The sequence below is a fragment of the Dunckerocampus dactyliophorus genome, chromosome 21, assembly GCF_027744805.1.
Source record: "Dunckerocampus dactyliophorus isolate RoL2022-P2 chromosome 21, RoL_Ddac_1.1, whole genome shotgun sequence".
Lineage (NCBI taxonomy): Eukaryota > Metazoa > Chordata > Actinopteri > Syngnathiformes > Syngnathidae > Dunckerocampus > Dunckerocampus dactyliophorus.
Window position 1 is genome coordinate 10,457,003 of NC_072839.1, and position 24,732 is coordinate 10,481,734.

The 24,732-nt window shown below is 41.4% G+C and overlaps 3 protein-coding genes and 1 long non-coding RNA gene across 6 annotated transcripts; 2 read left to right on the forward strand and 2 right to left on the reverse strand.

Annotated features, from left to right (window-relative positions):
• Positions 1 to 992: 992 nt before the first annotated feature.
• Positions 993 to 8,015, reverse strand: tm9sf1 (transmembrane 9 superfamily member 1). Of its 3 annotated transcripts, none has more exons than XM_054766308.1 (9): positions 7,578 to 8,014; positions 5,845 to 6,059; positions 5,378 to 5,509; positions 3,858 to 3,980; positions 3,446 to 3,762; positions 3,197 to 3,351; positions 2,937 to 3,122; positions 1,775 to 2,048; positions 995 to 1,702 (listed from the first exon to the last, which is right to left on the reverse strand). In XM_054766308.1, exons 2-9 carry the CDS (start codon positions 6,007 to 6,009, stop codon positions 1,309 to 1,311), a joined length of 1,746 nt encoding a protein of 581 aa, XP_054622283.1. In that variant the 5' UTR covers positions 6,010 to 6,059; positions 7,578 to 8,014; the 3' UTR covers positions 995 to 1,308. The 3 variants fall into 3 exon arrangements, with proteins under 3 accessions (XP_054622284.1, XP_054622283.1, XP_054622282.1); XM_054766307.1 differs by having other exon boundaries at positions 5,845 to 6,062; XM_054766309.1 differs by lacking the exon at positions 3,858 to 3,980 and having other exon boundaries at positions 993 to 1,702; positions 5,845 to 6,062; positions 7,578 to 8,015.
• A 58-nt stretch (positions 8,016 to 8,073) lies between these two features.
• fen1 (flap structure-specific endonuclease 1) lies at positions 8,074 to 12,134 on the forward strand. Its single transcript, XM_054766310.1, has 12 exons — positions 8,074 to 8,198; positions 8,562 to 8,662; positions 8,744 to 8,846; positions 8,922 to 9,024; positions 9,095 to 9,158; positions 9,250 to 9,359; positions 10,722 to 10,858; positions 11,172 to 11,238; positions 11,302 to 11,433; positions 11,513 to 11,664; positions 11,736 to 11,850; positions 12,003 to 12,134. Exons 2-12 carry the CDS (start codon positions 8,581 to 8,583, stop codon positions 12,078 to 12,080), a joined length of 1,143 nt encoding a protein of 380 aa, XP_054622285.1. The 5' UTR covers positions 8,074 to 8,198; positions 8,562 to 8,580; the 3' UTR covers positions 12,081 to 12,134.
• A 2,695-nt stretch (positions 12,135 to 14,829) lies between these two features.
• LOC129174394 (myelin-associated glycoprotein-like) lies at positions 14,830 to 21,755 on the forward strand. Its single transcript, XM_054766378.1, has 8 exons — positions 14,830 to 14,886; positions 15,869 to 15,958; positions 16,037 to 16,405; positions 17,508 to 17,810; positions 17,889 to 18,149; positions 18,208 to 18,322; positions 19,944 to 19,998; positions 20,095 to 21,755. Exons 2-8 carry the CDS (start codon positions 15,904 to 15,906, stop codon positions 20,239 to 20,241), a joined length of 1,305 nt encoding a protein of 434 aa, XP_054622353.1. The 5' UTR covers positions 14,830 to 14,886; positions 15,869 to 15,903; the 3' UTR covers positions 20,242 to 21,755.
• On the reverse strand, positions 17,313 to 24,048 carry LOC129174395 (uncharacterized). The gene is made up of 3 exons (XR_008567445.1): positions 22,596 to 24,048; positions 17,874 to 18,008; positions 17,313 to 17,758 (listed from the first exon to the last, which is right to left on the reverse strand). It is a non-coding gene; the product is annotated as an uncharacterized LOC129174395 (long non-coding RNA).
• Between the last annotated feature and the right edge of the window lie 684 nt (positions 24,049 to 24,732).

Sequence of the window (24,732 nt, forward strand, 5' to 3'; positions counted from 1 at the left end):
AAAAAACAATCGGAATATCAGTCCACACTATCATGGAACCTTTTTTTTTTTTCAAATACAGGAATCCCTCATTTATTGGGGTTAATTTGTTCGAGACCTGTGTGAATTTCCGCAACGTAGGCCTCCTTATTTACAAATTACTTTAATAATAGTACTTAGAGCATAGCAAACCTGTTTACATTTTAAGTACAGCCCTCTAGACATGAAATAACACCTATAGTCACCTTTCCACTCGTATTACCCAATATAGTAGACCTAAGAGAAAATAAGACATTGAATAAGACGTGCTTGTGTGTTGCTGTAAATGTGTGCTGATGCTGAGTGGTACGATGGGCGGCTCAGAGTTTTAGCTTGCCGTGTGTTATGGCCGCAACAGTAGCTCGTGTTAGTGATCATTGTGGCTGTTGTGAGGTAATTCAAACCTGCAATAAAAAGCTGCTGTTCTGGGGATCAAGTCTGGTGCTTGAATATTACAGTAATATTACTGTTGACCAGTGTTGAACACCACCTATCATCAGTGTCTTTGAACGTGTCTTATGAATGTCGGATATTTGTATCTTAGCTTATCTAGCAATTTTTATGCTTCAAAATGCTTGATTTAGGCAAAAATACATACAATTAGCCTAAATATGCGCATTTTTTAAGTAATAGGCTGCATTCAACCACAAAACAGCGTGATTTATTAATATATTGTTGGATAACCCTGACAGAGGGAAGCCGTGCTTAGAAACGACGGGTCGAGGGGTTAATTGCGAGCAAGCCGCATCACAAATGCCAACATTTTACCTGAACCTCGCTATCCGTGTCCCCCACCAAGCCCCACGGGAGAAGCAATTAATTACGAGTAGGAATTTACCGTGGAGTGAGCGAGCGTAGCATGTTTTTGACTCATTATTTTGTTTTTCTATTAAAAAACGTCAACTGTCCTTCTGGGATGTCGGCATGAAGAATGTCCCAAAGACCATGTGTGTTGTAACCCGGGCTAGCGGCCAAAAAAGCCATCAAAGGCAGTTATTACTAAATGGTATTTTATTTAAAAGATTATTTACATCACAGTCAAAGGTGGCCACAATGTCAATATTGTTCCCCTGATGCTGTGAAAACTACACTGATGTGTAGAAAGAACCAGATAGGAGGTTCACTCCTGACGGGGCTCATCCCTTTAAGATATCCCCCTTTGTTGTTATGCAATGACAGCTTCCACCGCTTGCACCTTTAGCATCCAGTAGAGGCCCCATGTTCTCCCATTACTCCAGTAACAAATGTGCAAAGTGAGATCCGATCATCTCCAGAATGCACAAAGCACTCCTAGTCCATCTTAAGGCTGCGGTAGATGTAGCGAATAAAAGCCAGTGAGGCCCAGAAGGACACGCTGCCCAGCATCAGTGAGAAGACCAGCGCTGTGAGCAAAGAGTAGCCGAAGAACTCCGTGCTCTGCACCAGGCCGCTCATGGCTGACCTGTTCGTGTAGTAGAAGATAGAGTAGACGAAGATGAAGAGGCCGGTAGAGCCTGTGCTCAGCACGCTCCGCCACCACCACCTGTAGTCCTCGCCGGACAGCAGGAAATAGGTGAGCGCCACGGAAATGCAGGCGCCCACTGAGAGGAGGATGGCGAAGACGCACAGTAGAATGCCGTAGAGCGTGTATTGCTCTCTGCCCCAGACGGTGGCGAAGATGTAGTACAGCTCCACTGAGATGGCACTAGAAATGAATGGTAAATTAGTCACTTACCACAAAACAACAACAACAACAACAACAACAACAGGATCTCACCTGAACGGCAGGAAGCCGCCGATGGCCATGTGCACAGCAGTGTGTTTGTACCAGGGCTGTGTGGGTATCTGCCGGGGGATGTTGCGGGTGCGGCAGGGAGCCTGGAAGCTGCCCGCTCGGTTCTTACCCACGATGCCGCCGATGACGGTGAGCGGGAAGCCTACCAACACCCAGACGCCCAGCAGGAGGAGCACAGTGGTGGCCGGCAGAGCCTGAGTGGAGCCGCTCCACCAGTGGATAGAGTTGACCACACTCCAGGTGAGGAACAGAGGAGCTTTGGGATGAAGACTTACATAAATATACAACCAATGTCTGACCTGTTTTTTTAGTTTTTAAGTAAAATTGATATATAATTAATATGTTTTTCCTCATTTCCTTGATAAAATATTGAAATAAATTCCTCTAAAATTCACTTTGCAAATGTAATTATGTGCAAAACACGGGTGGTGTTGAAGAGAAAGGTGTTGATTTTGCTGCCACATTGTCTTTGAGAACAGTCCTGTCTTCACAGAAGGTCAAAGTAACCTTGAATGTTCATTTGTCCCTTTCATTCATCATTTATGTGCATTTAGAATAGTTTTATATAATTGTAAAACTATCCAAACATGTTTTGTGTTAACATTTTTAAGAGTCAACCGCTGATGATAGCCGACTTCCGGTTGCCATTTTGTGAGCAAGCTAAGGATGCTGGTAGGACGTTATGTGATAAAAACACATTGGACTCACGCAGTGTATTAATAACGCGACAAGACGCGCGCAAAATTGCACGCTAATCGGAAAATGTACTCAAACAGAACCAAAATTGTGGCGTACATTTTCCACATTAACGGAAAAACACGCTCACTGGGGCAGACACTAACCAAGGTTCCACCGTACACATGCTTGGTAAGTATGAATAAATAAATACACAAATACATTTAAAATAACAAAAAAAAAGTACTGGGTCGTGACCTTATGACCATTGGTAAAGGTTTGGGAGGTTGAGAACATGTGAGAAACCCTGCTCTCACTCATTCTCAAACTGTGGTACGCAGGCTCCATCTAGTGGTACGCAGGAGATTGTATTTTTATTTTTTTAATACAAACACATTGGAAATGTACATGAAAGAATTGTACACATGCAAATGACAAATGTGTCACTATAAAAGGGGATGTGTCGCACCTGAGAAGAGAGATGACGTGAGGACGATGTTCCACACCCAGCGCTTGCCGTTTATTTGCGTGTAAAAGCCACACGACACGTAGCCCGACACGCAGCTGGTCAGAGCGTACAAGACGATGGCCGCCGAGTTGATGCCGCCGTGGTGGTGCACTTTGAACATCCCCAGGAGCGCCATGACGATGATTCCTGGAACACATGAGCAGTCGCCTCCTGTATCTGAAGATTGCGCATAGTGTGTGTGGTTGAGACGTAATAACCACCTGTGGCGAGGGTAAGGAACTGAGCCCCCACTCCGAGAATGGCACAGAGTAGACTTTTGTAAGGAGGAAACCTGAAGACGTCAGTGTGTATGGTCTTCCAGCCATTGTCTCCTTGGTCCAGGTCATCACAGCCCGCCTCCTCCTTTGCATTATACCTGTTGTACCATTAAACAGCATACATTACATCATTATAGTGTCATACCTGTCGCATTAAACATGCTAGAATGCAGGTATAGACTCTCAACCAACCTGGCAAAGTCGCTCCTGAGGACCCGCATGAGGATGATGATGACGAAGCCCAGCAGCAGCACCACCAGCACCAGAGAGTTAATTATGGACAGCCAGTGGATCTCCAGTGTTTTGGGGAAGAACGAATAGTCTCTGACGTGCTCTGGGTTGAGCGGGAGAGATTCAAACCAGCGCACGCTGTATGTGTGGGTGACCGTCAGGCCGCCCGCCCCCTCCTCTAGCGGCACAGGCTTGACGTCCTTCACGGAGACGCTGGCGAACGTGATGGCGTCGCCGTTGTAGTCGATGTTGAAGTCAAGGTGAGTCCACAGGCCGACCTGATGGAGACGAAATGATGCTTGCTTTAAAAAAAAAAAAAAAGTAAAATTGCGACCCACAAACCCCCGCAGAGACACGAACAACAACGTCATACTTTGTGGCTGTGAGGCAGGAAGCCGCTCTCCTCGATGTACCCTACAAAGCCCCACAATGGAATGTTATCCAGGACAAATTCAAAGTAGTAAAGCTCCTCGATGGCCTCACGAAGCTGGTCCATCTAAAAAAATACACATGCATTCAGCATCATAACTATTATAGTGAATGTCTACACTCCGGAGAGCCATTAATGCTTGGTCTGTCTATTGCTTTCCATTATGCTGCAACACACACATTCTGTACGATGACACTCCTATAGTTCTGTATTTTGTATGGAAGTGAATGCTACAAGCTAATTGCTAACTCTTTCTGGTAGAAGCCGGCAGGTCAGATGGATAACGCAGCTTTCTATGTGCATGCTCTCATGTTTTAATGCAGGGGTCTTAAACTCAACTCAACTGGAGGCCTCTGGGCGAGGCTTCAGTTACAGTAATCCCTCATTTAACGCCGTTGCTTGGTTGCAGACACGACCGTGATAAGTGAAGTTCTGCATAGTACATAGTTACATCACAAAAAACAGGTTTACGACCTTCTAAATACGGGTTTTAACACACTGTAAGACCCTCTCGACATTAAAAACATCCCTAAAGTCACCTTTACACTCAAATTACTCAATATAGTAGAGAAAATAAGCCGTTTGAGGCATAAATAATACTCGTGTTTGTGTGAGTTGCTGTAATTATATATATATATATATATATATATATATATATATATATATATATATATATATATATATATATATATATATATAAAATATTATATTTATATATAATATTTTTTTTTACTAATAATAGGCCATATTCAAGCACAAAACAAAATGATTTATGAATTAATATATTTGTGAAAAACCATGACAGAGTAAAGCCACAATATTCTAAGTGCAAAGTGGCGAGGGATTACTGTCTGGACACATTTCAACCAAGTCAGCCAACAGGAGGCCATTACGCAACATAACAGTCTGACTCATGGCGCTACAACCATCACACAGCAACAGGTCGGGAACACATGCACAGTACAACTACTACCACTCGTGGAGGATAATAATAAAACTATGTTACCTTTTTACAAGATAAGTGCTGCAAAGCATGCCGGGAAGCAGCGATGGGCGATATGCCGGCTCCCAGCATGGCTCGTGTGCTTATAGTGTTCCTCAAAAGCATAGACTGTTCCTGTAGTGTCTATATTTTCTCTTCCTCTTGAGAATTTAATGTTAATGCTGCTCCGTGAGTTCTGGCACATGTGCAAAAAAAAAGCCCGCTTTGATGACAAATCGACTTTACAAGCAAGAGGGATCAATATCCACTCCCATAGTCCAGTGTTTAAAAAGTAAAATGCGTTTTAAAGCCGGATTCAACTGAATTCATGACTCATTTTAGTGCATGTAAATGGACTGATTGTCTCTGTCATGTCCTCCAACTAAAACTACACAGTTTGATGGCGCAGATTTTACATGTTGATGGCAAGGTAACACAACCATTTTGCCCAACGGTGCGTTCAGAAAATTCTGGAGCATACCTGCTTCTCCGACAGCGCGAGCTGGCAAAGGGTTTTCTTCTCAACGTTCTCTCTGAACCGAATGCGATACAATGATTCGGCCATTCTGTCGCCATCTAGCACCTCTCCCAGGCTCAAGGACTTGTGATGCACCTGGAGGACAATTACCGGTAGTCATAAATAATAAACAAAGATGCTAGATATTGTACACTTGCAAGCTGTGATACCAGTACCACTGGTGGTATGCAGTATTATGTCACTTCCAATAAATAAAAAGTCCCTTTACCTCAAAATGTATTAACATTTTGGAATGTATCTATGAATTTCAAAATTAAGTGATTTAGTCCAATTGTTCTGGTATTACCCACTTTTTTGTGTACTTAACACATGCAAGACACGGCCTGCTTGGCTGTGGTAAATTGGTTTTCCTTATCTTCATATTTGATTGTAAAATGATGGCTGCGTGTGTGTTGGTTTAAACGACTGACCTTTTCTGGCCTGCAAACAGGCAGCGTATAGTAGTGATACGTCTCCTGGGGGTTATGATAAGGACCCACTTTGTTGACATAGAGGGTCACGTTGTCCCCTTGCTTATAGCCCAGTGTCCCGCCTGAGAAAAAGCACAGGATCAAGATGCAGAAGAGGCTCATCATCGTCTTCCGGCAGCCCCCTGGCGGGTGACCTCTTCCACGGTGTAAAATGCCTGCTGCAAACACAAATGCTCCTTATTTACTGAATGTGACATCACTTCAGTGAACACAGAACATGTAAATATTCAACCATTAACTGCACACACAGTAACTGTTAACTGGGTGCGACAGAATGAAAAACTTGTCCCGGCACTTTCATCAGCAAAACCACATTTTCAGTAGCCACTACACGTCATGTCAGTTGAATTTTGTTGTTTTGTCTCCTCATTAATCTCACCGATGTAGTAGCGAGCGCATGAGCGCACAAAGTAATGTCAACATAAAATAAATTGATAGTAAAAAAAAGAAACACATGGTTTACAAAATGGATACATTTACTCTTAATTAAAAGTATTTACATGTAGTTGATGTAGTAAAAATTTGTCAGAATGTTTTTTTGCTGCTCCATGCCAGGAAAGCTTTGCTTTTTTTTTTCTCTACATGCTGGATCATCTGCAAAAAAGCTGGTCAAAGATCCTCGCTATGATAGGAGTGCAAAAACACTAATTAAAGATCCTCTATATCATAGACTACTTGCTGTTTTTAACCACCTACTGCAAAAAAAAAATGCTCGTCAAAGACCCTCTATACATCAGGAACGTTTTTAACGACCCACTACTAAAACGCCAGTCAAAGATTGTCTTTATAAAAGGAGTGCTTTGCTGTTTTTAAGGACCTACTGTAAAAAACGCTAATCCAAGATCCTCTCTTTGCTGTTTTCAATGACCTACTGTAAAAATAAATAAATAAATAAATAAATGCTCAACAAAGATTCTCTATCTGCGGTTTTTAATTACCTCACCAAATGGCAAATATTGTCATGAAGTTATTAAGAAATATGTTTACACTAGTCAAAGATCCTCTACATAACAATAGTGCCATTTTGTTTAAGGACTACCTGCAAAAATGCAAGTCAAACATTCTCTATATGACAAGAGTGCTCTCTCTTTTTTCAGGACCTACAGCAAAAAGATCGAATATGCAACAGGAGCGCTCTGCTGTTTTTGAGGACCTCCCGCAAAAACGCTAGTCACAGATCATCTATATGGAAGGAGCGCTCCGCTGTTTTTGAGGACATAGTGCAAAAAACGCTCGTCCGCAAGGTAAAGAGCCTCAATATGATAGGAGGGCTGTGCTGTATTTAAGGAGCTGCTGCAAAAATAAAATCAAACAAAAAATGCTAATCCAAGATCCTCTATGCTGTTTTTATGACCTACTGCAAGAAATGCTCCGCAAAGATCCTCTATACGCCAGGAACGCTCTGTTGTTTTCAATGACCTAGGCTACTACTAAAACGCTAGTCAAAGATTGTATTTAAAACAGAAGTGCTGTGCTGATTTTAGGTTAGTTGAACAGCACTACACAAGTGTGTTTGCCATTTTTTTAAAAGCAGGTCGAACCGAAGACAATGATTTAATATAACTTTGGCTGTGTCTCGGGAGTATATGTACAGCTATGGTTCTGAAATACTAAATTAAACATCAATATTTCATCGCCCAGTGTGAATGGTGTGTGTTGCTGGCCCAACAAACCTGTCTCTCCGTCAGATTCCTCCAGGCCCCGGCCGTCTCCTCTTTGCTCCTACACTTTGCAAAGCTTTACAAAAAATTCTCGACGAATTTTTCGCAAAGGTCAAGCCTTAAACAGTCGTCCGGTCCATTTCGTCATATCATTTGACAGACGTGCATAAAATGACGACTTGAGGGACGCCTGACTACACGTCACCATAAAAATAAAAAATTACCAAAGATCCCTTCAGTTTTCCGGAGTGGGCGGAGAAAGAAAACACGCCCCCGTTGTTCTCTTCTCGTTTATACCCAATAAACGTCTCCTTTCCAGAAAATTTCACAAATAAATGAGTATATATAAGTTATATGTTACCAGAATAACACATTTGAGCACGATAACGAACCGTCGATGCGTGAAGTATTTGTTGTGTTGACCGGATTTCCGTGGCACCACAACGAACCAATCAGAATTCTTTTGAGAAACAAGTCCTGTTTAATCGCACTTGGAAGCATCGATCGGAAACGCTTCCTTGTTGTTCCTAAGGGTGCCTTCGATGGACAGATTAGTAATGCCTTTTGCTTCATTTCCCGCGAAACCGACGCACATTCTCGTTGCGGTGCACAAACACTTGGCGGACACCGATTGTAAGTGTTTTGTAAACAATCGCTGACTCAGTGCAAGTTTATCATTTGGATCATCCCAAAGCTGTCCATTCATGTCAGTGTTGCTGAGTACGATGTATGTCTCGTTGTAATGCTAATCGATAAGTTTGCCTGCGTGTTGGCTAGCTACCTCACGTCCGCGGTATTACCTTGCAAAACGGGACAGCTGAATTAAACTTTGTTCCACTTTTAAATACCCGTGTCATAGAATATATGTTAGATTATAAGTAACACATCCGCTGGGAATGTCCACTCAACCCATGTCCTTCTGACATGGAAAGTATCACATAGTCGTATATCAGTTGTACGCCATGCAAGCTAGCTTCACACGGTGTTGTGTTTCAGAGCTTTCCATTTGACCACAATGGGAATTCACGGACTCGCCAAGCTGATTGCAGATCAGGCTCCTGGTGCCATAAAAGAACAAGATATCAAGAACTATTTTGGTAAATGAATGAAGCTTCAATGGCTAAGATGTAATAACAAGGTCATACGTTGTTAAGAAGACGCAATAATACGTTTTCCAGGCAGGAAAATTGCTATAGATGCCTCTATGTGCATCTACCAGTTCCTGATTGCTGTGCGACAGGATGGAAACGTACTGCAGAACGAGGATGGTGAGACAACGAGGTACAGCCGCACACAAAACAAAGCAATCACAACAATCCCTAGATTTCTCACTTGAGTGTGTGTTCCAATTCCCAGCCACCTCATGGGAATGTTCTATCGGACGATCCGCATGCTGGAACACGGCATTAAGCCTGTTTATGTGTTTGATGGCAAACCCCCACAGCTGAAGTCAGGAGAGGTTAGTGTGTGACACAAGTTATTGCTATAAGGCTAAAATTGTCTAACTTTACTCTTCCTTTTGGCCTCAGCTGGAGAAGAGAGGGGAGAGAAGAGCAGAAGCTGAGAAGATGCTCGCACAAGCTCAGGAAATGGGTAAAGAAAATGACATGAATTCGACTGACGGGCGTTGGGTTGCACTGTATTTCTCTGTAGGACTAACAGTGTGTTAATCTTGTGTTCTTAGGGGAACAGGAGAACATTGACAAACTCACAAAGCGTCTGGTCAAAGTCACCAGGCAGCATAATGACGAGTGCAAGAAGCTGCTGGCCCTGATGGGAGTGCCGTACATTGAGGTTTCCTTTCTTTGTTTGCATTCATTGAAAAATCAACATGAATGACGGCACACTTTTTGTGTACAAAGGGAAGCTTGGGAAGAGTGACAAGAAGAGAAGTGGAGAGCAAGGTTTTACTCAAGTGATGGCTTGTGAAGAATAACATCCAAACTGGCCTGCAGAGCATTCTTGTCATATAGAAGATCTTTGACTACCGTTTTTCGCACTAGGTTCTAAAAACAGAAGAGTGGTCCTTTCATATCGAGGATCATGGTCCTGTTCCTCTTTAAAATAGAAGGTCTATATATTTGACTATCCTTTTTGGCACTAGGTTCATCAAAACAGGACAGTGGTCCTGTCAGATTGAGGATCTTTGACCCTTAAAAACGGCACATAGAGGATCTTTGGCATTTTTGGCACTAGGTTCCTAAAAATAGCACAGTGGTCTATCAGATTGAGCATTGTTGCAGTTAGTCCATAAAACGGCACATATGTAGAGGATCTTTGGCAATTGGTTCATAAAAACATCTTAAAGAAGATCTTTAATTAGCGTTTTTGGCACAAGCTTAATTAAAAACAGCAGAGTGGTCTTGTCATATTGATGATCTTTGACTGCCATTGCAGTTGGTCCTTAGAAACACCATATAGAGGATCTTTGACTTGCATTTTTGGCACCAAGTTCTTAAAAACAGCGGCATGGTCATGTCATATTGAGGTTCTTTGACTACCGTGGTTGCAGCTGGTCCTTAAAAACGGCAGATAGAGGATCTTTGACGGGCATTTTTGGCAATAGGTTCACAAAAACAGCATGAAGAGGATCTTTGATTAGTGTTTTTGGCAGTAAGTTCATAAAAGCAGCTGAGTGGTCCTGGCATATTGATGATCTTTGATCACGGTTGCAGTCAGTCCTTAAAACCACCATATAGAGGATCTTTGACTTGCATTTTTGGCACAAGGTTTTGAAAAACAGCAGCATCGTCCTGTCATATCGGGGACCTTTGACTAACATTTTTGACACTAGATCCATAAAAACATGGGGACATTTTGAAATTTTTAATTTACGGTGTTGTATGTATTTAAGTACACTCTATTATGAGAATCAGGATTTCTACTTTTCTCCTTGCATTATGCCTTTTTGCATGCTGTGTGCTGCAAATGGCCCCTGGGCCCCACTTTGGACATTACGGACATATAGGATCTATGACCAGCGTTGCAGTAGGAACAACAGAAGAGCGCTGCTGTCCTATAAAAGATAATTGGCTCATGTAATATTGTATTATACAGAAAAAAAATAAGACTAATGCCGTCCAGTTATTAGCTTTTGAAAAACCTGGCCGCCAGAGTACCGCGCTGCACATTACAAATTCAACCTAATGTTTGCAGGCGCCGTGCGAGGCTGAGGCCAGCTGTGCCGCTCTGGTGAAAGCGGGGAAGGTCTTTGCCACGGCGACAGAGGACATGGACGGGCTGACTTTCGGAACAAACGTCCTGCTGAGACACCTCACTGCCAGCGAAGCAAAGTAATGTCATTAAGTGTATCCCCTTTGAGAACGGTCACATGGTGGAATTGTTCAAAACATGACAGTAATAGAGTTTTCTGTTCATTTGCGTCGTAATGCAGCGCAGTAGTAAATATGAATGGAATACATGAGTGAATCTGAATATGTTTAACACGAGGGGGGAATTAGGGGGAATTCTCTGCAAATCTGCAAAGGAATCAGTTACTCATATTTCTTATTTGAAGACTCGACTGTCTTCCGTGTTGCTAAATACGGCAATACAATATTTAATATTGCAATTCTTGCAGTGAAAATAATAATCAAATGTTTATAGGAAGCTTCCAGTCCAAGAGTTCCACTTTACACGCATCCTGCAGGACATCAACCTGACCAATGAGCAGGTAAAGTTTATGATCATGTGGTATTTTGAATGACAACTTCATACCTTGTTGTTTCCCACTAAGTTCATAGACCTGTGCATTCTTCTGGGCTGTGATTACTGCGGCACCATCAAGGGGATCGGCCCCAAGCGAGCCATCGACTTGATCAAGCAACACGGCAGCATCGAGGAGATCCTGGAAAACATCGACCCCAATGTGAGTAATCCCAGTGCCGCTGGAGGGTTAAAAAAGATGGCTTTGTCTCTGATGTGTTCTTCTCATACCCTCCGTGTAGAAGCACCCGGCTCCGGAGGACTGGCTGTACAAGGAGGCCAGGGAGCTGTTTTTGAAGCCACAAGTGGTGGATTGCTCCGCAGTGGAGCTGAAGTGGAGCGAGCCGGACGAGGACGGGCTGGTGCGGTTCATGTGTGATGAGAAACAGTTCAGGTACGACACAAACGTACATGCTTTTACCCGTGCAGCTCCTCTTCTAAAGAGTTGATTGCGCATCCTTGCAGCGAGGAGAGGATCCGCAACGGGTGTAAGAAGATCGTGAAGAGTCGCCAGGGGAGCACACAGGGACGACTGGACTCGTTCTTCTCCGTCACTGGGTCTCTGTCGTCCAAACGGAAGGTAAAGTACATTGAATAGTGGAACCTCTCGGGTCCAACAACGCAATTTGTTCAGATTTGCCAGCAGTTTTCCCAACAATAAAACCTCCATTAACAGTACAGTCTGTGTCTAATATTGCGCTCACTGGGCTGAAATGGTTATCTCCCACATAGGAGCCTGAAGTGAAAGGATCGGCTAAAAAGAAGCTGAAGACTGGAGGAACACCAGGCAGATTTAAGAAAGGCAAATGAATAAAAAAAGTTGCGGTTAATAGTGTCACACACAAGTCTTGGTGTTTTTCCTTTTAAACTCATGTTTAAAGAGTGTTGTAAATCTCTTATGGAATTACGGGATTCAAGGATAGATTATGGATATATGGATATATCACCTGTCCTGGGTCTTCCCCGAGGCCTCCTACCAGTCGGACGTGACTTGATGCTGCGAGGCATTCTGACCAGATGCCCAAGCCACTTCATTTGGCTCCTCTCAATGTGGAGGAGCAGCAGTTCTACTCCGAGTTTCTCCTGGATGACAGTGCTTCTCACCTTATCTCTCAGGGAGAGCCCAGCCACCCGACAGAGAAAAGTCATTTCGCCCACTTTTACCCATGAGCTTGTCCTTTCGGTCACAACCCAATCATATCAATATCATTTCATTCAGATTAGATTTGTGTTTTGTTTTGTTTTTTGCTAAAATGTAACGGTCACGTTGTTGAAAACATGCCCAATTATCATAAAAAAAATACACCAAAGGTTACACAAAAAAAATCTTTAACTAACACATTTCTACATGTTAAAAATATAACTTTTATAGTTAGACACCTATAAAAGTTTTTTGAAGTGTACTGGTACTTCACATAATTTATTGTTCCATGAACGGCCAGCAGATGTCGCCAAATCACCACAAATATACATGCTCAACCTTTTTTCTCCCATTGCTTATGAGCAGTGTAAAACTTTTTTTTCAAGATTCAAGAGTTTTATTGTCATATGCACAGTAAAACAGGCAGTTATACTATGCAATGAAATTCTTATTCTGTTCATTCTCCCAAGAAAAGAAAGAAAACACAAGAAAGAATAAGAACATGAGAAACATATATACCAATAAATTAAGCAACAACAACAAAAGAGACATGAATACAAATAAATAATAAAGTGCTATGAGTGTGTGCGTGTGTTGTGTGCGGCATGTGTGAGTGCTTCGTTGAGAAGTCCGATGGCCTGTGGGTAAAAGCTGTTTGCCAGCCTTGTGGTCCTGGACTTCAAACTCCTGTAGCGTCTGCCTGACGGTAGGAGTGTGAATAATGAGTGTTGTGGATGTGTGCTGTCCTTGATGAGGTCGTGTGTTCTTTGTAGGACTCTAGTTTTCTAAATGTCTTGCAGTGAGGGGAGGGCTGCCCCAACAATGTTCTGTGAGGTCTTGATCACCCGCTGGAGTGCCTTCCTATCACGTTGTACAGTTACCGTACCAAACAGTGATGGAGGCGGTCAGGATACTTTCCATAGTGCATCTGTAGAAGCAACTCAGGATTGTGGTGGACATGCCAAATTTCCTCAGTCTTCTCAGGAAGTACAGTCTCCTTTGGGACTTCATAATTTGTTGGGTGTTGTGTACAGTAATCCCTCGTTTATAGCAGTTAGTCGGTTCCACACCCGACTGCGAAGCAGGATTCCTTATTAATGGAATATTTTCGTAGTTAGAGCAAAGGAAATGTGTTTACGACCCGGCAAATCCCGTTTTTAACATTATTTGTCAAGTTCTTTTGGACATTAGCCAGCCTGCACTTGAAAAGGCTGAGGAGATCGTCGAGGACATTTTATCAACTCAACCCAAGTAGATTTTCATGAGTTATGCGGGTTATGGCCGCAACAGGAGACCGTGTTTTTATTAGGCACTATTGTTGCCAATCAAGTCAATATTACAGTAACGAGGGAAAGGCTTCTTGAGACGTCATCTGTACTTCTGTGAAGAAGGTGTCGGACGTTTCGCTCCTCATCCGAAGAGCTTCGTCAGCGAACTAATAAGTGCTGGTAGCCTAGGCCTTAAATACAGTACGAGTGGGCGGAATTGGTGTGCCAACACCCTCCTCCTATTGGTTCCTTACACTAAGCCTGGGCGGAGTTGTGGTCTAATCCTCTCCTGCCATTAGCACCTCCGATAAAAGGGAAGTGTCACTCCCTGAGTTGGGTATGAACGACTCTGATACTGGCTCGTTAGCATCTATTGTTCTGGCTCGGCCCTGGCTCCACCTCATTTGCAAGACTAAGAGCTGTGGGTTTTGGTCTCAGTAACCTGCTGAACACAGGGTCCAAATTAAACCTCAAACCACCATTCCGATTCAATGATGGGTTCTGTTGTTTGACAAAAATAGCTTCCTTTACTCCTCTTTCAAACCATCTGTTTTCTTTGGCCAAAATCTTTACCTTGCTGTCCTCAAAAGAGTGATTGGTTGCTTTAAGGTGTAGATGTACTGCTGATTGAGGCCCACTAGAATTGTCCCTGCGGTGTTGATAAAGCCTTTTTTGGAGCATTTGCTATTCCCCAATTATTGAAGAAACTAAGCAAATGCTCAATTTTTGGGGAAACTAATGGACAACTCCTGTACGACTGAGAGCCTACACAGACAAATATTACAGTAACAATACTGACACCGAGCGACCAGTGTAGACTACTACACTTCATCTTTAAATGCGTCTTGTGAATGCCTTATATTGTGTTTTACTTCATTTAGCCATTTTTATGCTTGAAAATGTTTTTTGGAACAGAGCGAAGCCACTAAGTTAGAAGCGCGAAGTGGGGGGGATTACTGTAACATAGAAAATGTTTGCCATCTTTGATTTTAATGCTATGATGCACGATTCCTTGATGTTGTTATCTCTTAGATGTGTTTATGATGTGTGAATCGATGAAGGTAAGAAACACATTGGCTTTGATTTGCCAACCAATCCGGTTTATATTTATTTATGATGTTACAAACATTACTATGACATCGCTTAGTCAAGAGCTGCTCCTACAGTATCTGGTGCCACTGCAGTCAGCAGTAGTCAAGCCTTTAGGGTAAGTTGAGACAATATTTGGAGGATTTACTTTACTAATCATACACAAAGCTAACACGATGCAGCAACAGGCCTGTTAATATAAGGCCTGTGAATGGTTCAATGATACAAAGTTGCTGGACTTGAATAATTGAAAATTATTCAAGTCCAGAAAAATGAAAAATATTATTACACTAATAAGGATAAAAAAAAATGTCACCTAATTTAATACAAAATATATATATCTGTTTTTTAAAAAATGCATTTTAATTTAAAAAAATGTATGACCTTTTTGGAACTTAATTTTTTTATTCATATGAAATTTTAATTTAAAAATAATGTACTCTTTTAGAACTTATGTAAAAAGTGTAATAAGATATATTTTTAAATAATATATATATATATTTTTAAATATAAAAAACCCACTTGATTATAGTTGGTTTTAATGCCGTTAAAATTGAATAAAAAAAAAAATACCACATTTTTATTATACTTGTATTTGAAGGACCATTTTGGAACCTAAGGGTAAAAAACGTAACTTCATAAAAAATAAAAAAAGAAAAGGTTTGGTCTGAAATTGTTTAAATAACTAGAAAATGGGGTGGGGTGGTGGGAATACTTCACTTATATGAAAGTGACCCAAAGCTCCAAAATGCAACTTTGAGTCCTTTTAAATAAAACTTATAAAAAAAAATAACTCTTCACATCACACTTTAAGGCAATTTAATTTAAAAAAATGAATCCTTGATCAACTGTTTCTTTGATTAAAAACATCATAAATAAAAAATAAAATATATACAAAAAAAATCCTGGAACTCTTATCTTAATTAGAAAACCAATAAAAAAATCCTGAACTGATGTCATTAAATTTGTCTTGCAAAAATAAATAACAAATGCATAAATAAATCCAGCGTGTAAAGCATGTATTTGAAACCACTGACTGTGTTTATTAGTGTGTTTTGGTCCATGGGCATGCGCTGATTTCCACTATGTTGCTCCTATAGAATCCACATTGGGAGTGGACTTTCTTGGGGTCATAATGGAGGCAATGAAGACTTTAATCACGCTACTACTGACTGTTCTCCACATTTCATGTGAGCCTCTTGTCATTTATTAAATGTACAAAACAAACATGCTTCTATATTAGCGCTTATGATGATTTACCTCCGCAGTTACCATCGATGTTAGTGATAATTTGGCAAACTTTAGAAACGCCCTTCCAGTGAAAATGGAAGCCCTGGATGGAACATGTTTCTATATCCCATGTAAATTTACATACAAGGGAGACCAGAGACCTAAGTCAGTGTGTGGGAAATGGACCCACGCGAACAGTACGAAGGTAAGCATGGTTTATGACAGCTGTCAGGAGTCCAATGTTGGACCGCTTGTTTTGACTGGACGTCTAGACCAGGGGGACTGCACCGCTGTGCTTTACGACGTGACTCCGGAATACGCACAATACTACTTCTTCACAATTGATTTCACAATTGAGAAAGAATTCCAATTCATGCTGTCTGCAAATGTTCACATAAAAGTTGCAGGTAAGACTTTTTTTTTTGCTTCACACATGTCTAAAATCAGAATTGTGCTTTTCCAAACATACTGTGCCACTCTATTACAGCAGTACAGCACGATAAACTCATCCATCCGTCCATCTGGGAAGCTGGAGCCTATCCCAGCCAAACTGAGCATGTCAAATGAGAAGCATGCGTCTCAAATTTTTATTTTTAAAAATCCAAATGTAGAAATGTAGGTTTGGGGAAAAAAAAACTTAACAAAATACACAGAAATACAACTTTTCATTTGTAAAAATTAAATTACCTTAATTAAAAAAATATATATATTAATTTTGTATATTTTGTAAGTTAATTTTTCAAGTACTGTAAATTATAATTTTCTATAATCTACAAATAAAACTAAAAATGGAAACAAATGGATATTAAAAATATTTAAATGAGTTTTACTGAAATAACCCTTATTTTAGGGTTATAAGATTTAGGGTTTTATGTAATTTTAGTTTTATTTACATTTTTATAGTGGAAAATTATTTTTGTTGTAATACAAAAACTACAAATAAGATTTTAAATAGAAAAAAATAGCTCTCAAACTAATTACTAATTATTAAACAAATACTGTATAAAATAATCCTTATTTTAGGTTATAAGGTTCAGAGTTGTATTTCATTTTAGGGTTATTTAAGTTTCTGTCGTGCAAAATTATAATTATTTTTTAAATTTAATTTAAAGAACTGTATATTTTTTATTTTTAAAAAGTTCCCCATTACAAATTAAATTTTAATTTGTAAAGCTTTTAATTTGATAAAAGTGTGTATATATATATATATATATATATATATATATATATATATATATATATATATATAAAATAAAAATAACCGTTTTTTTTTTTACTTTTTGAAAAAAAAATCAAACTTCTGCAAATGATTTTTTTAATTAAAAAAAAATGTTCCATGTAATAAATTAGAAATTGTAAATTTGGTGCAAAACTTGTAATAATTCTGTGCCAAATCATTTCTTAATTGTGTCACATGTAGACTGAGTACTTGAATTTTGGTGTCCCTAATGATGTAACTTCTAGCACATTTATTGAAATATGAACCTGATTGTCATTTTGGCTCCACAGAACACCCCCCGAACACGACCATCACCCTCCCATCAGGCCCGCTTAAAGAGAACGAGTCCATCACCGTGACCTGCTATGCTTACACTCCTTGCCCGGAGTCGCCGCCTCAGCTCAAGTGGCATCACAGTGATGACAACCAGCAACGTGTGGAGCAGCTCCCAGATGGAACCTTCACGACTAAACTCGAGGATACGCTGACTTTGACAGCAGAGCACCACGGCTACAATCTTGAGTGTTCCGCCGTTTACAACCTGAAAAGACATTCCCAACAGACCAGGAGCAGTGTAACTCTGAGTGTTCTCTGTGAGGCCCCGGCTACAGTATGCTTCTTAATGCCCAAACATGACACAAAGATAACCTCTGTACCTCTTCTCCTCTTAGTTGACCCCAGGGACACCGTAGCCTCCATCAGTCCATCAGGTCCGGTGCCGTTTGGGACCCTTGTGACCATGAGATGCTCAAGCCGGGCCAACCCTCCCAGCAACTTCACCTGGTTTATGACTGACAAGAATAACACACTAATCATTGTGTCCTGGGGCGAAGTTTGGCACTTGGAAGTGACCCAGCAAGGAGATTTTTACTGCCTGGCCAGCAATTCTCTTGGCCAGCAAACGTCAACAATGCTCAGGGTAGCGATTACAGGTGGGCATGTATAAACAATACGGTTCTTCAGACAGACTTAACACTTTTGTGTCTGCAGGCCAGCCTTTTGAAAGCCTTGCCGACCAGCCTGAAAAGAGTTTCATTCAGCTGATTTTCGCAGGAGTCTGTGCTTTTCTTGTGATTTTGTTAATCTTGGGACTCTTCTTGGCTTGGTAAGAAAACCCACTTACCGTTTATTTATACTTCTCTGCAGTAATGTAGCTATCGTAAATCCCGGCATATACTCTAACACGGACCCACTACATTTAGAGGAAAACACACATTTGTACGTATATAAGCCGCACAGGTGTATAAGCTGTGCGTGTCCACGTCGTAAAATGGTATAGTGTGGCACGCACAAGTCCGTGATGACCAGTCAGCTCTTTATTTGACAGGAGCCAATCATGAGCTGAAAAAAACTCAGGACGAGCTTGTCAACCCATTGGAGGTCGTTAAAATAACAGTCTGACTCAGGGTTTCATCTTACAAACAACATTGAACATCACATGACGACTTAACACTCAAATGTTATACCTCAGAAATATACAAACATGTACCATTCCGAATTTAAAATGAAAAAAAATGAGAAAACCATTTCTATGGAGGAGCAAAGAAAGCAAATAAAATGGTGGATGCACTGCAATGTTGCCTCTGTCCGCCAGACAGAGTCAGAGGAACCGTAGACCAAAGCCCAGAGGGAGGCTGACGTCATTGCAGCGCCCCAATGAATGCGTTGCTCCGACACAATGCCATATGGTTAACTCATATTGGGACATATTTTTATATTTGTGTGACCAATTTAGTGTTGTTTGTCAAGTGTTGTTTGTCATGTTACGTTGTTATTGTCATGTTCTGTGTGCTGCTCTGCTGCCCTCTTTCTACCTTATGTTGCAGTACACCTTCAAGCCGATACAGGTGTAGCCAATTAGCACACCTGTGGGCAATTGCCAACCTGCTTCTTAAGCTGCAGTCTCACCTTCACTCATTGCCAGATTGTTACCAGCTCTTCGCCTGCTACCTGCGCCTCTCAGCATGGTGCTGTTGCGTCTACCTACTTTCTGGTCCCTGTTTTGCCTCTGACATTACGTATACCCCTTATTCCCTGCCAGGCCTTTTTCCTGCAGTGATGAGTGACTCGAGTATTTGCTATTCCTGCTTGGTTCTCAGCAGCGTTTTGTGTTGGCATTTTTGTCCTCTCTGCTACTCTTTTTGGCAGCTCCCTTATGTTTTTTCCCCGTGATCAGGTCCGGGTGATTTTGTGTTGTACTTTGTATTTTTGTTTTCCCCACATTGTGGATTACTTTTGTATCATAAATAGTTACACGGACTCTCTCGTCTCCGCATCTTGGGATCCAAAACCCGGCCTAGGTCGGATACTGTTACATATTCTGACCACCTGCGATTTCCAGCAGGTTGACAAGCTCGTTGTGAGTGCACTGATAGCTCGTGATTGGCTTCTGCCAAAGAAAGAGCTGCCGTTTCCTCAATGACTCGCAAGCGGCACACTATTTAAACAATGAGTAGTAGTTCTGAAGTAGAAGAGATGTCACAAGATTAGAATTTTGACAGAAATTAGCTGCACCGCTGTGTAAGCCACGGGGTTCAAAGTTAAAGAAAAAAGTAGGGGTTGATACACCCGACTTTACGGTAGATTGATGGGCTGAGAGATACATGAAAGAAGTTTACATCCACTCATCACGGGCTTGATTGTTTAAACAGTTTGGTCATTTGAACGTACGTATGTGGATGCACTGATGGCTTTTACTAAATGATACTAGGTGTGTTCTTCTCCAGGTGGTTTAGGGGTTTCTTCTCCAACACGTTTTTCGCATGGCTTTGTCCTGCTCAGGTTTGAAACAACACTTTATGAATAAGAAAGTTAAGGTTTTACGGCATAGGAAACTGAATGGGCACTAAGCAAGATTTCCCTGTATTTTATTTGCAGAAAGAAGTGCTTGATGACCTGACACTGGTTGCATACAGGAATGATGGCATCCACTTTGATGGGAGCAACACCAGTGTGAACACACCTGCCAACCATGCACAGGTCCAACAATCCGCTGAGCCCCACGCTACTGTGTGCGCTATTTAAATTATTCCATCCATCTTCTTCGCTTTTTGGAGGGGGCAGCAGCCCAGACTTCACTCTCCCCGGCTACTTCGTCTAGCTCCATTTGAGAGACATATTTCTTCTCCGTGTCCTGGGTCTTCCCCGAGGCTGCCTACTGGTGGGGCGTGTCCTGAACACCTCTCCAGAGAGGCACTTGGGAAGAATCCTGACCAGATGCCCGAGCCACCTCATCTGGCTCCTCTAAGTCCCAGTTTCTTCCAAATGACAAATAACGGTGCTTCCCACCTTATCTGTAAGGGATAGCCTAGCCACCCCACCCCAGGAATGTAGATCCACCGGTAAATTGAGAGCTTTGCCTTTTGGCTCAGCTCTGTCTTCACAACCTACCAATGCAGACGCCATACCAATCCGCCTGGCGATCGCGTTCCATCCTTCCCTCACTCGTGAACAAGACCATGAAGTCCTTAAACTCCTCCACTTGGGGCAGGATCTCATCCTTGATGACACCCTTTTCCGGACGTGATGATTTGAATTGGTAAAGTTCTTTTGGCAGCGCAGTGGATGGATGGTTAGCATGGCATGAAGGTCACAGGTTAAAAATCCTGTTCCCTCTGGTGGCTAGTCTCCACCCTCCCCTCGGTCCAAACACTTGGCAGGGTGATTGGAACATGGGCTCCAGTTTGGTTAAATAATTTTGCCTTAGGGCCGCATGGTGAGTGGTTAGCATGTTGGCTGCACAGTCAGTAAAATGAGGGTTTGAATCTTCACGCAAATGATCCATGGTAGGCCTAAATGCTTTTATCTTTTGGATTATGTGGTCTGAATTTCAAAAGCTCTTTTCTACATTACTGTCTCATGTCTTGTTCTGTGTGCTGCTCTGCTGCCCTCTATCTGCCATGTGTTGCAGCACACCACTGAGTCTACCAAGAGAAGGTAACTGCAATTACCAGCCAGCCCTCTTAAGCTGCAGTGTGACCTGCACTCGTTGCCACATTGTTACCTGCTCCTCCCAGCCTTGTACTCTTGTGTCTAGCAACTCTCTGGTCATTTTGCTTCTGCTTAGTTGTAATTATCACAGCCTCCCCTGCCAGGCCTTTTTTTCCTGCAGTGGTGAGTGCCAATTTTTTTGCCTGAGATTCCTGCTAGGTTCTCAGCAGCGTTTTCAGTCGTGTTTTTCCTCTCCGCTACCTTTTTTGCAGCACCTTTTTAGTTCCAGTGTTTTCTGTGCCAGCAGCGTCTTTAGTTGTTTTTTTCCCAGTGACTAGGTCCGGGTAGTTTTATGTTGTACTTTGCATTTTTGTGTTTTCTGTATTTATTTTTTTTTCACCTTGTGGTCACCTTTTCGTTACACGGACTGACTCATCTCTGCAATTGGGATCCAGTACTCTTGGCTTTAGCCAATCGTAACATAACGTGTTGATCAATGAGCAATGGTGATTGAGTGCATTAAATGAAATTGTTTCTGTAAGTATCCTGACTCGCAGCATGTTCTAAAAATGTATTGTTTTCTTTAATTCAACACTGTGCTACTAAAATGTGCTACGTGTTTATTCTCATAAATAGAATTTGACTTTATTCCCATAATATTTTCACTTCATTCTCATAATATAATTTTTTTTTTTAATTTCCCAAGCTCTTTTCAAAAATTACATTTTGGTTTGTTATATTAAAACGTTTTTTTCTTTAATATTTCAACTTTATGCTACTAAAATAGTTATTTTTCCTCATAATAGTACTTTTCTCAGGGCATAGAATCGATCGCAACTGGTCTGTTCGGGTTGTCTTAGAAGATATTTCGCCTCATCAGTTTGTTCTCAGTCTAGAGCTAAATTGAGAATATTCAGTCTCATATTTATTTTGAAAGTTATGACTTCCTCTCGTTAGATTACAATTTAAGACAACGATTCTTCCTCCTTTGGGTTACTTCCACGTACACTGACCAAGCATCAATTATGTTCTTGCTAAAACCAGATAAAATGAACACCGGATGTGGCTCATACCTGTGAAGAGGAGTAGCATTCTACCACATGCCACTAGGTGTCAGTAGTGTTACTTGGATAAGACGAGAGCCACTGCAGTTAATAGAACAGTAAGTGAAACCAACAAGGAACTCGGTGATAACGTTTTTCCCTCAGTGCTAATAAAAGACAATATATACAACTATAGTTATTTCAATGATACTGCGCCCTCCCTTACTAGAACCAGAGAGGATACCAGAATCGAAATGAAACACTGAAAAAAGCACACGTGAATAGTCTTCACAATATAGCAGGAGGATTTACTGGAAAAGTTTTTAATTGAAGAGAACAAAGCAATACTGACCCATTTCCCTTTTAAATTGTCAAAAACGTCAAAATCCGAGGCAAAGCTCTTACCCTGCGTTTGGCACTTCTGGTCCGGGTGGTGGAGGAAACCTGCCACACCTGTATCAGGGGTCCCAGCAAAAGACCAAAAATGGCGGAAATGACACTTATGCTTCTACGGCACTTTTCGGCAAACAGGCAGCAAACTGAACTAACTGCACCCCCTTGTATGCTGTTAGCATCGTATGTGAAAAGCTAAGCTAAACTGAACTTGTTAGCTACCCTGTTGCCAACGTTTCAGTAAGAAAAGTAGCTATTGGCTGTCCTAGCAGTGGCTAGGTGACGCCATCGTCTAATTTGCATACATTTGCATATGTTATAAAATACTGTAGGAAAAAAGCATGACCTCAGGAGAGACAAAACAAGTGAGTAAAAACACCTTAATTAGGTTTAAAACAAAAAAATACTTGATACTCGGTTTGTTGTTTAAAATTATCCATTTCATCAAAATAAAATAACTAATATTTAATCTCGGCCAGTTCTCCCGTCACACGTTGGCTATTGACAACTTTTGAAAATGAGCACAATTGAACAGCAAACAACAGATTATGCTGCGCTTATTCTATGGCTCACATATTATATTCTATATATTATATTGACATATTATTGGCAACACTGATTTGCTACTGTACCTCTAAAGGTGACAAACTAACCCAATTGCACCCCCTGTTGGTATCAGTGTGTCACTTCACTTAGCGTGTCAAGTATGGATTGTATTTGGAGATCCCTGCGTTCTAACTTTACACTGGCAAAATATATTGTTATCGCCATAAGCAAAAGCCAAACTACCTTGTTTTGATTACCGCTGCCCGTTTAGGCAGCAGATAAATTGCTACCTCTTCTGCGATCAATCATCACTTCAACAACGTCGCAACTAGTGCTAGCATTTATGCAATTAAAAGAAAACTTTATAGCAGAAAAATACATTGTTAGCCAATAAGTTAAACCTAAATGTTTTGATTACCCTTCACTTTTTCTCGTCCTCCTCAGTGCAAGTCTTCAGGGAGGGAGCGCTCGCTATCGTCCTCTTTATATAACCGCATGACAAATCCATCATAAAATTGTTGTGAGATTGTTTTGACCGATAGGCACCTTGAGCCCCGAAGGAGCCAAACAAGCTAATAACTAGCACACACACCGTAAAGAAAAACCCCAGCTCCAAAAGTATAGCAGACATTTCCTTCTGCTGAAGCTTGTAATCTTACTATTTTATATTTCATAGGCTTGAACTAACAAGAGCGGAGGGGTCAGGCGTCGCCCTTGAATCAATTCATACCACCTCCCCCTGCATGTTATGGAGGACTGACAGGCGGCTCTTCACCCCGTGGAGAAAAAAAACTCTTTAAAAGTCTTATTTGGAGACAAATGCAAGGCAAGCTGTACACGCTGCCTGGAGGATTAAGTCCAGCTTACACGCTACAGCACCTCACTGGAGACAATGTGAGATCCATCTGCTGGAAAAGTCATCCCTGACCTTCTCAGGACTTATCTCGCACGGCTATAAGCACATGTTCACCTGTTGACGTGAGGCCCCAGGCTCACACTTTTTTAAAATCACATTTCTGCCCTGTTCAGCGAGGAAGGACCGAGCGAGGAGATTTCATGTGGAACACGCAGACCACCCGCCCCAAGGTCCAATTTCAGGGTGCCATTGCTTTTTTTTCTTATTCTTATTATTACAGACTTTTCTCTATACGCACAGTACATATGGTACTGCATCCATGTTCTTGTTTACTTTGACCTCTCTTGTCCACTAAATCCACAGCGCTGACACATTTATAGAAATAATTCATAACCACCCCCATTTTTCCCTTTTTTTTCTCCTTTTTATAAGAGTCACCTCTTCACTTGTGAGCCAAAACTTGTTTTTTTTTTTAAACTGAGCCGCAAGCACACATCATGTCGTGTTCTCTCCCCTCGCAGTAAATAAGATCCTTTAATGTGAATGGAATGACGGCGAACGTGTTGGTCTTGCTGATGTGTATTTTATATTTAATACAGAGTGGTGGCTCATTGTGGATGCGAGGTGTATAGACAATCTTGCCCAATAATCCTTATAGTTTTGAAAGAGCGCCAACATTTTCATTGGCATAATTGAGCCCTGTGAAATCTACCTAGCAACAAGCGCCCGTGCAAACTTGTGCAGTGA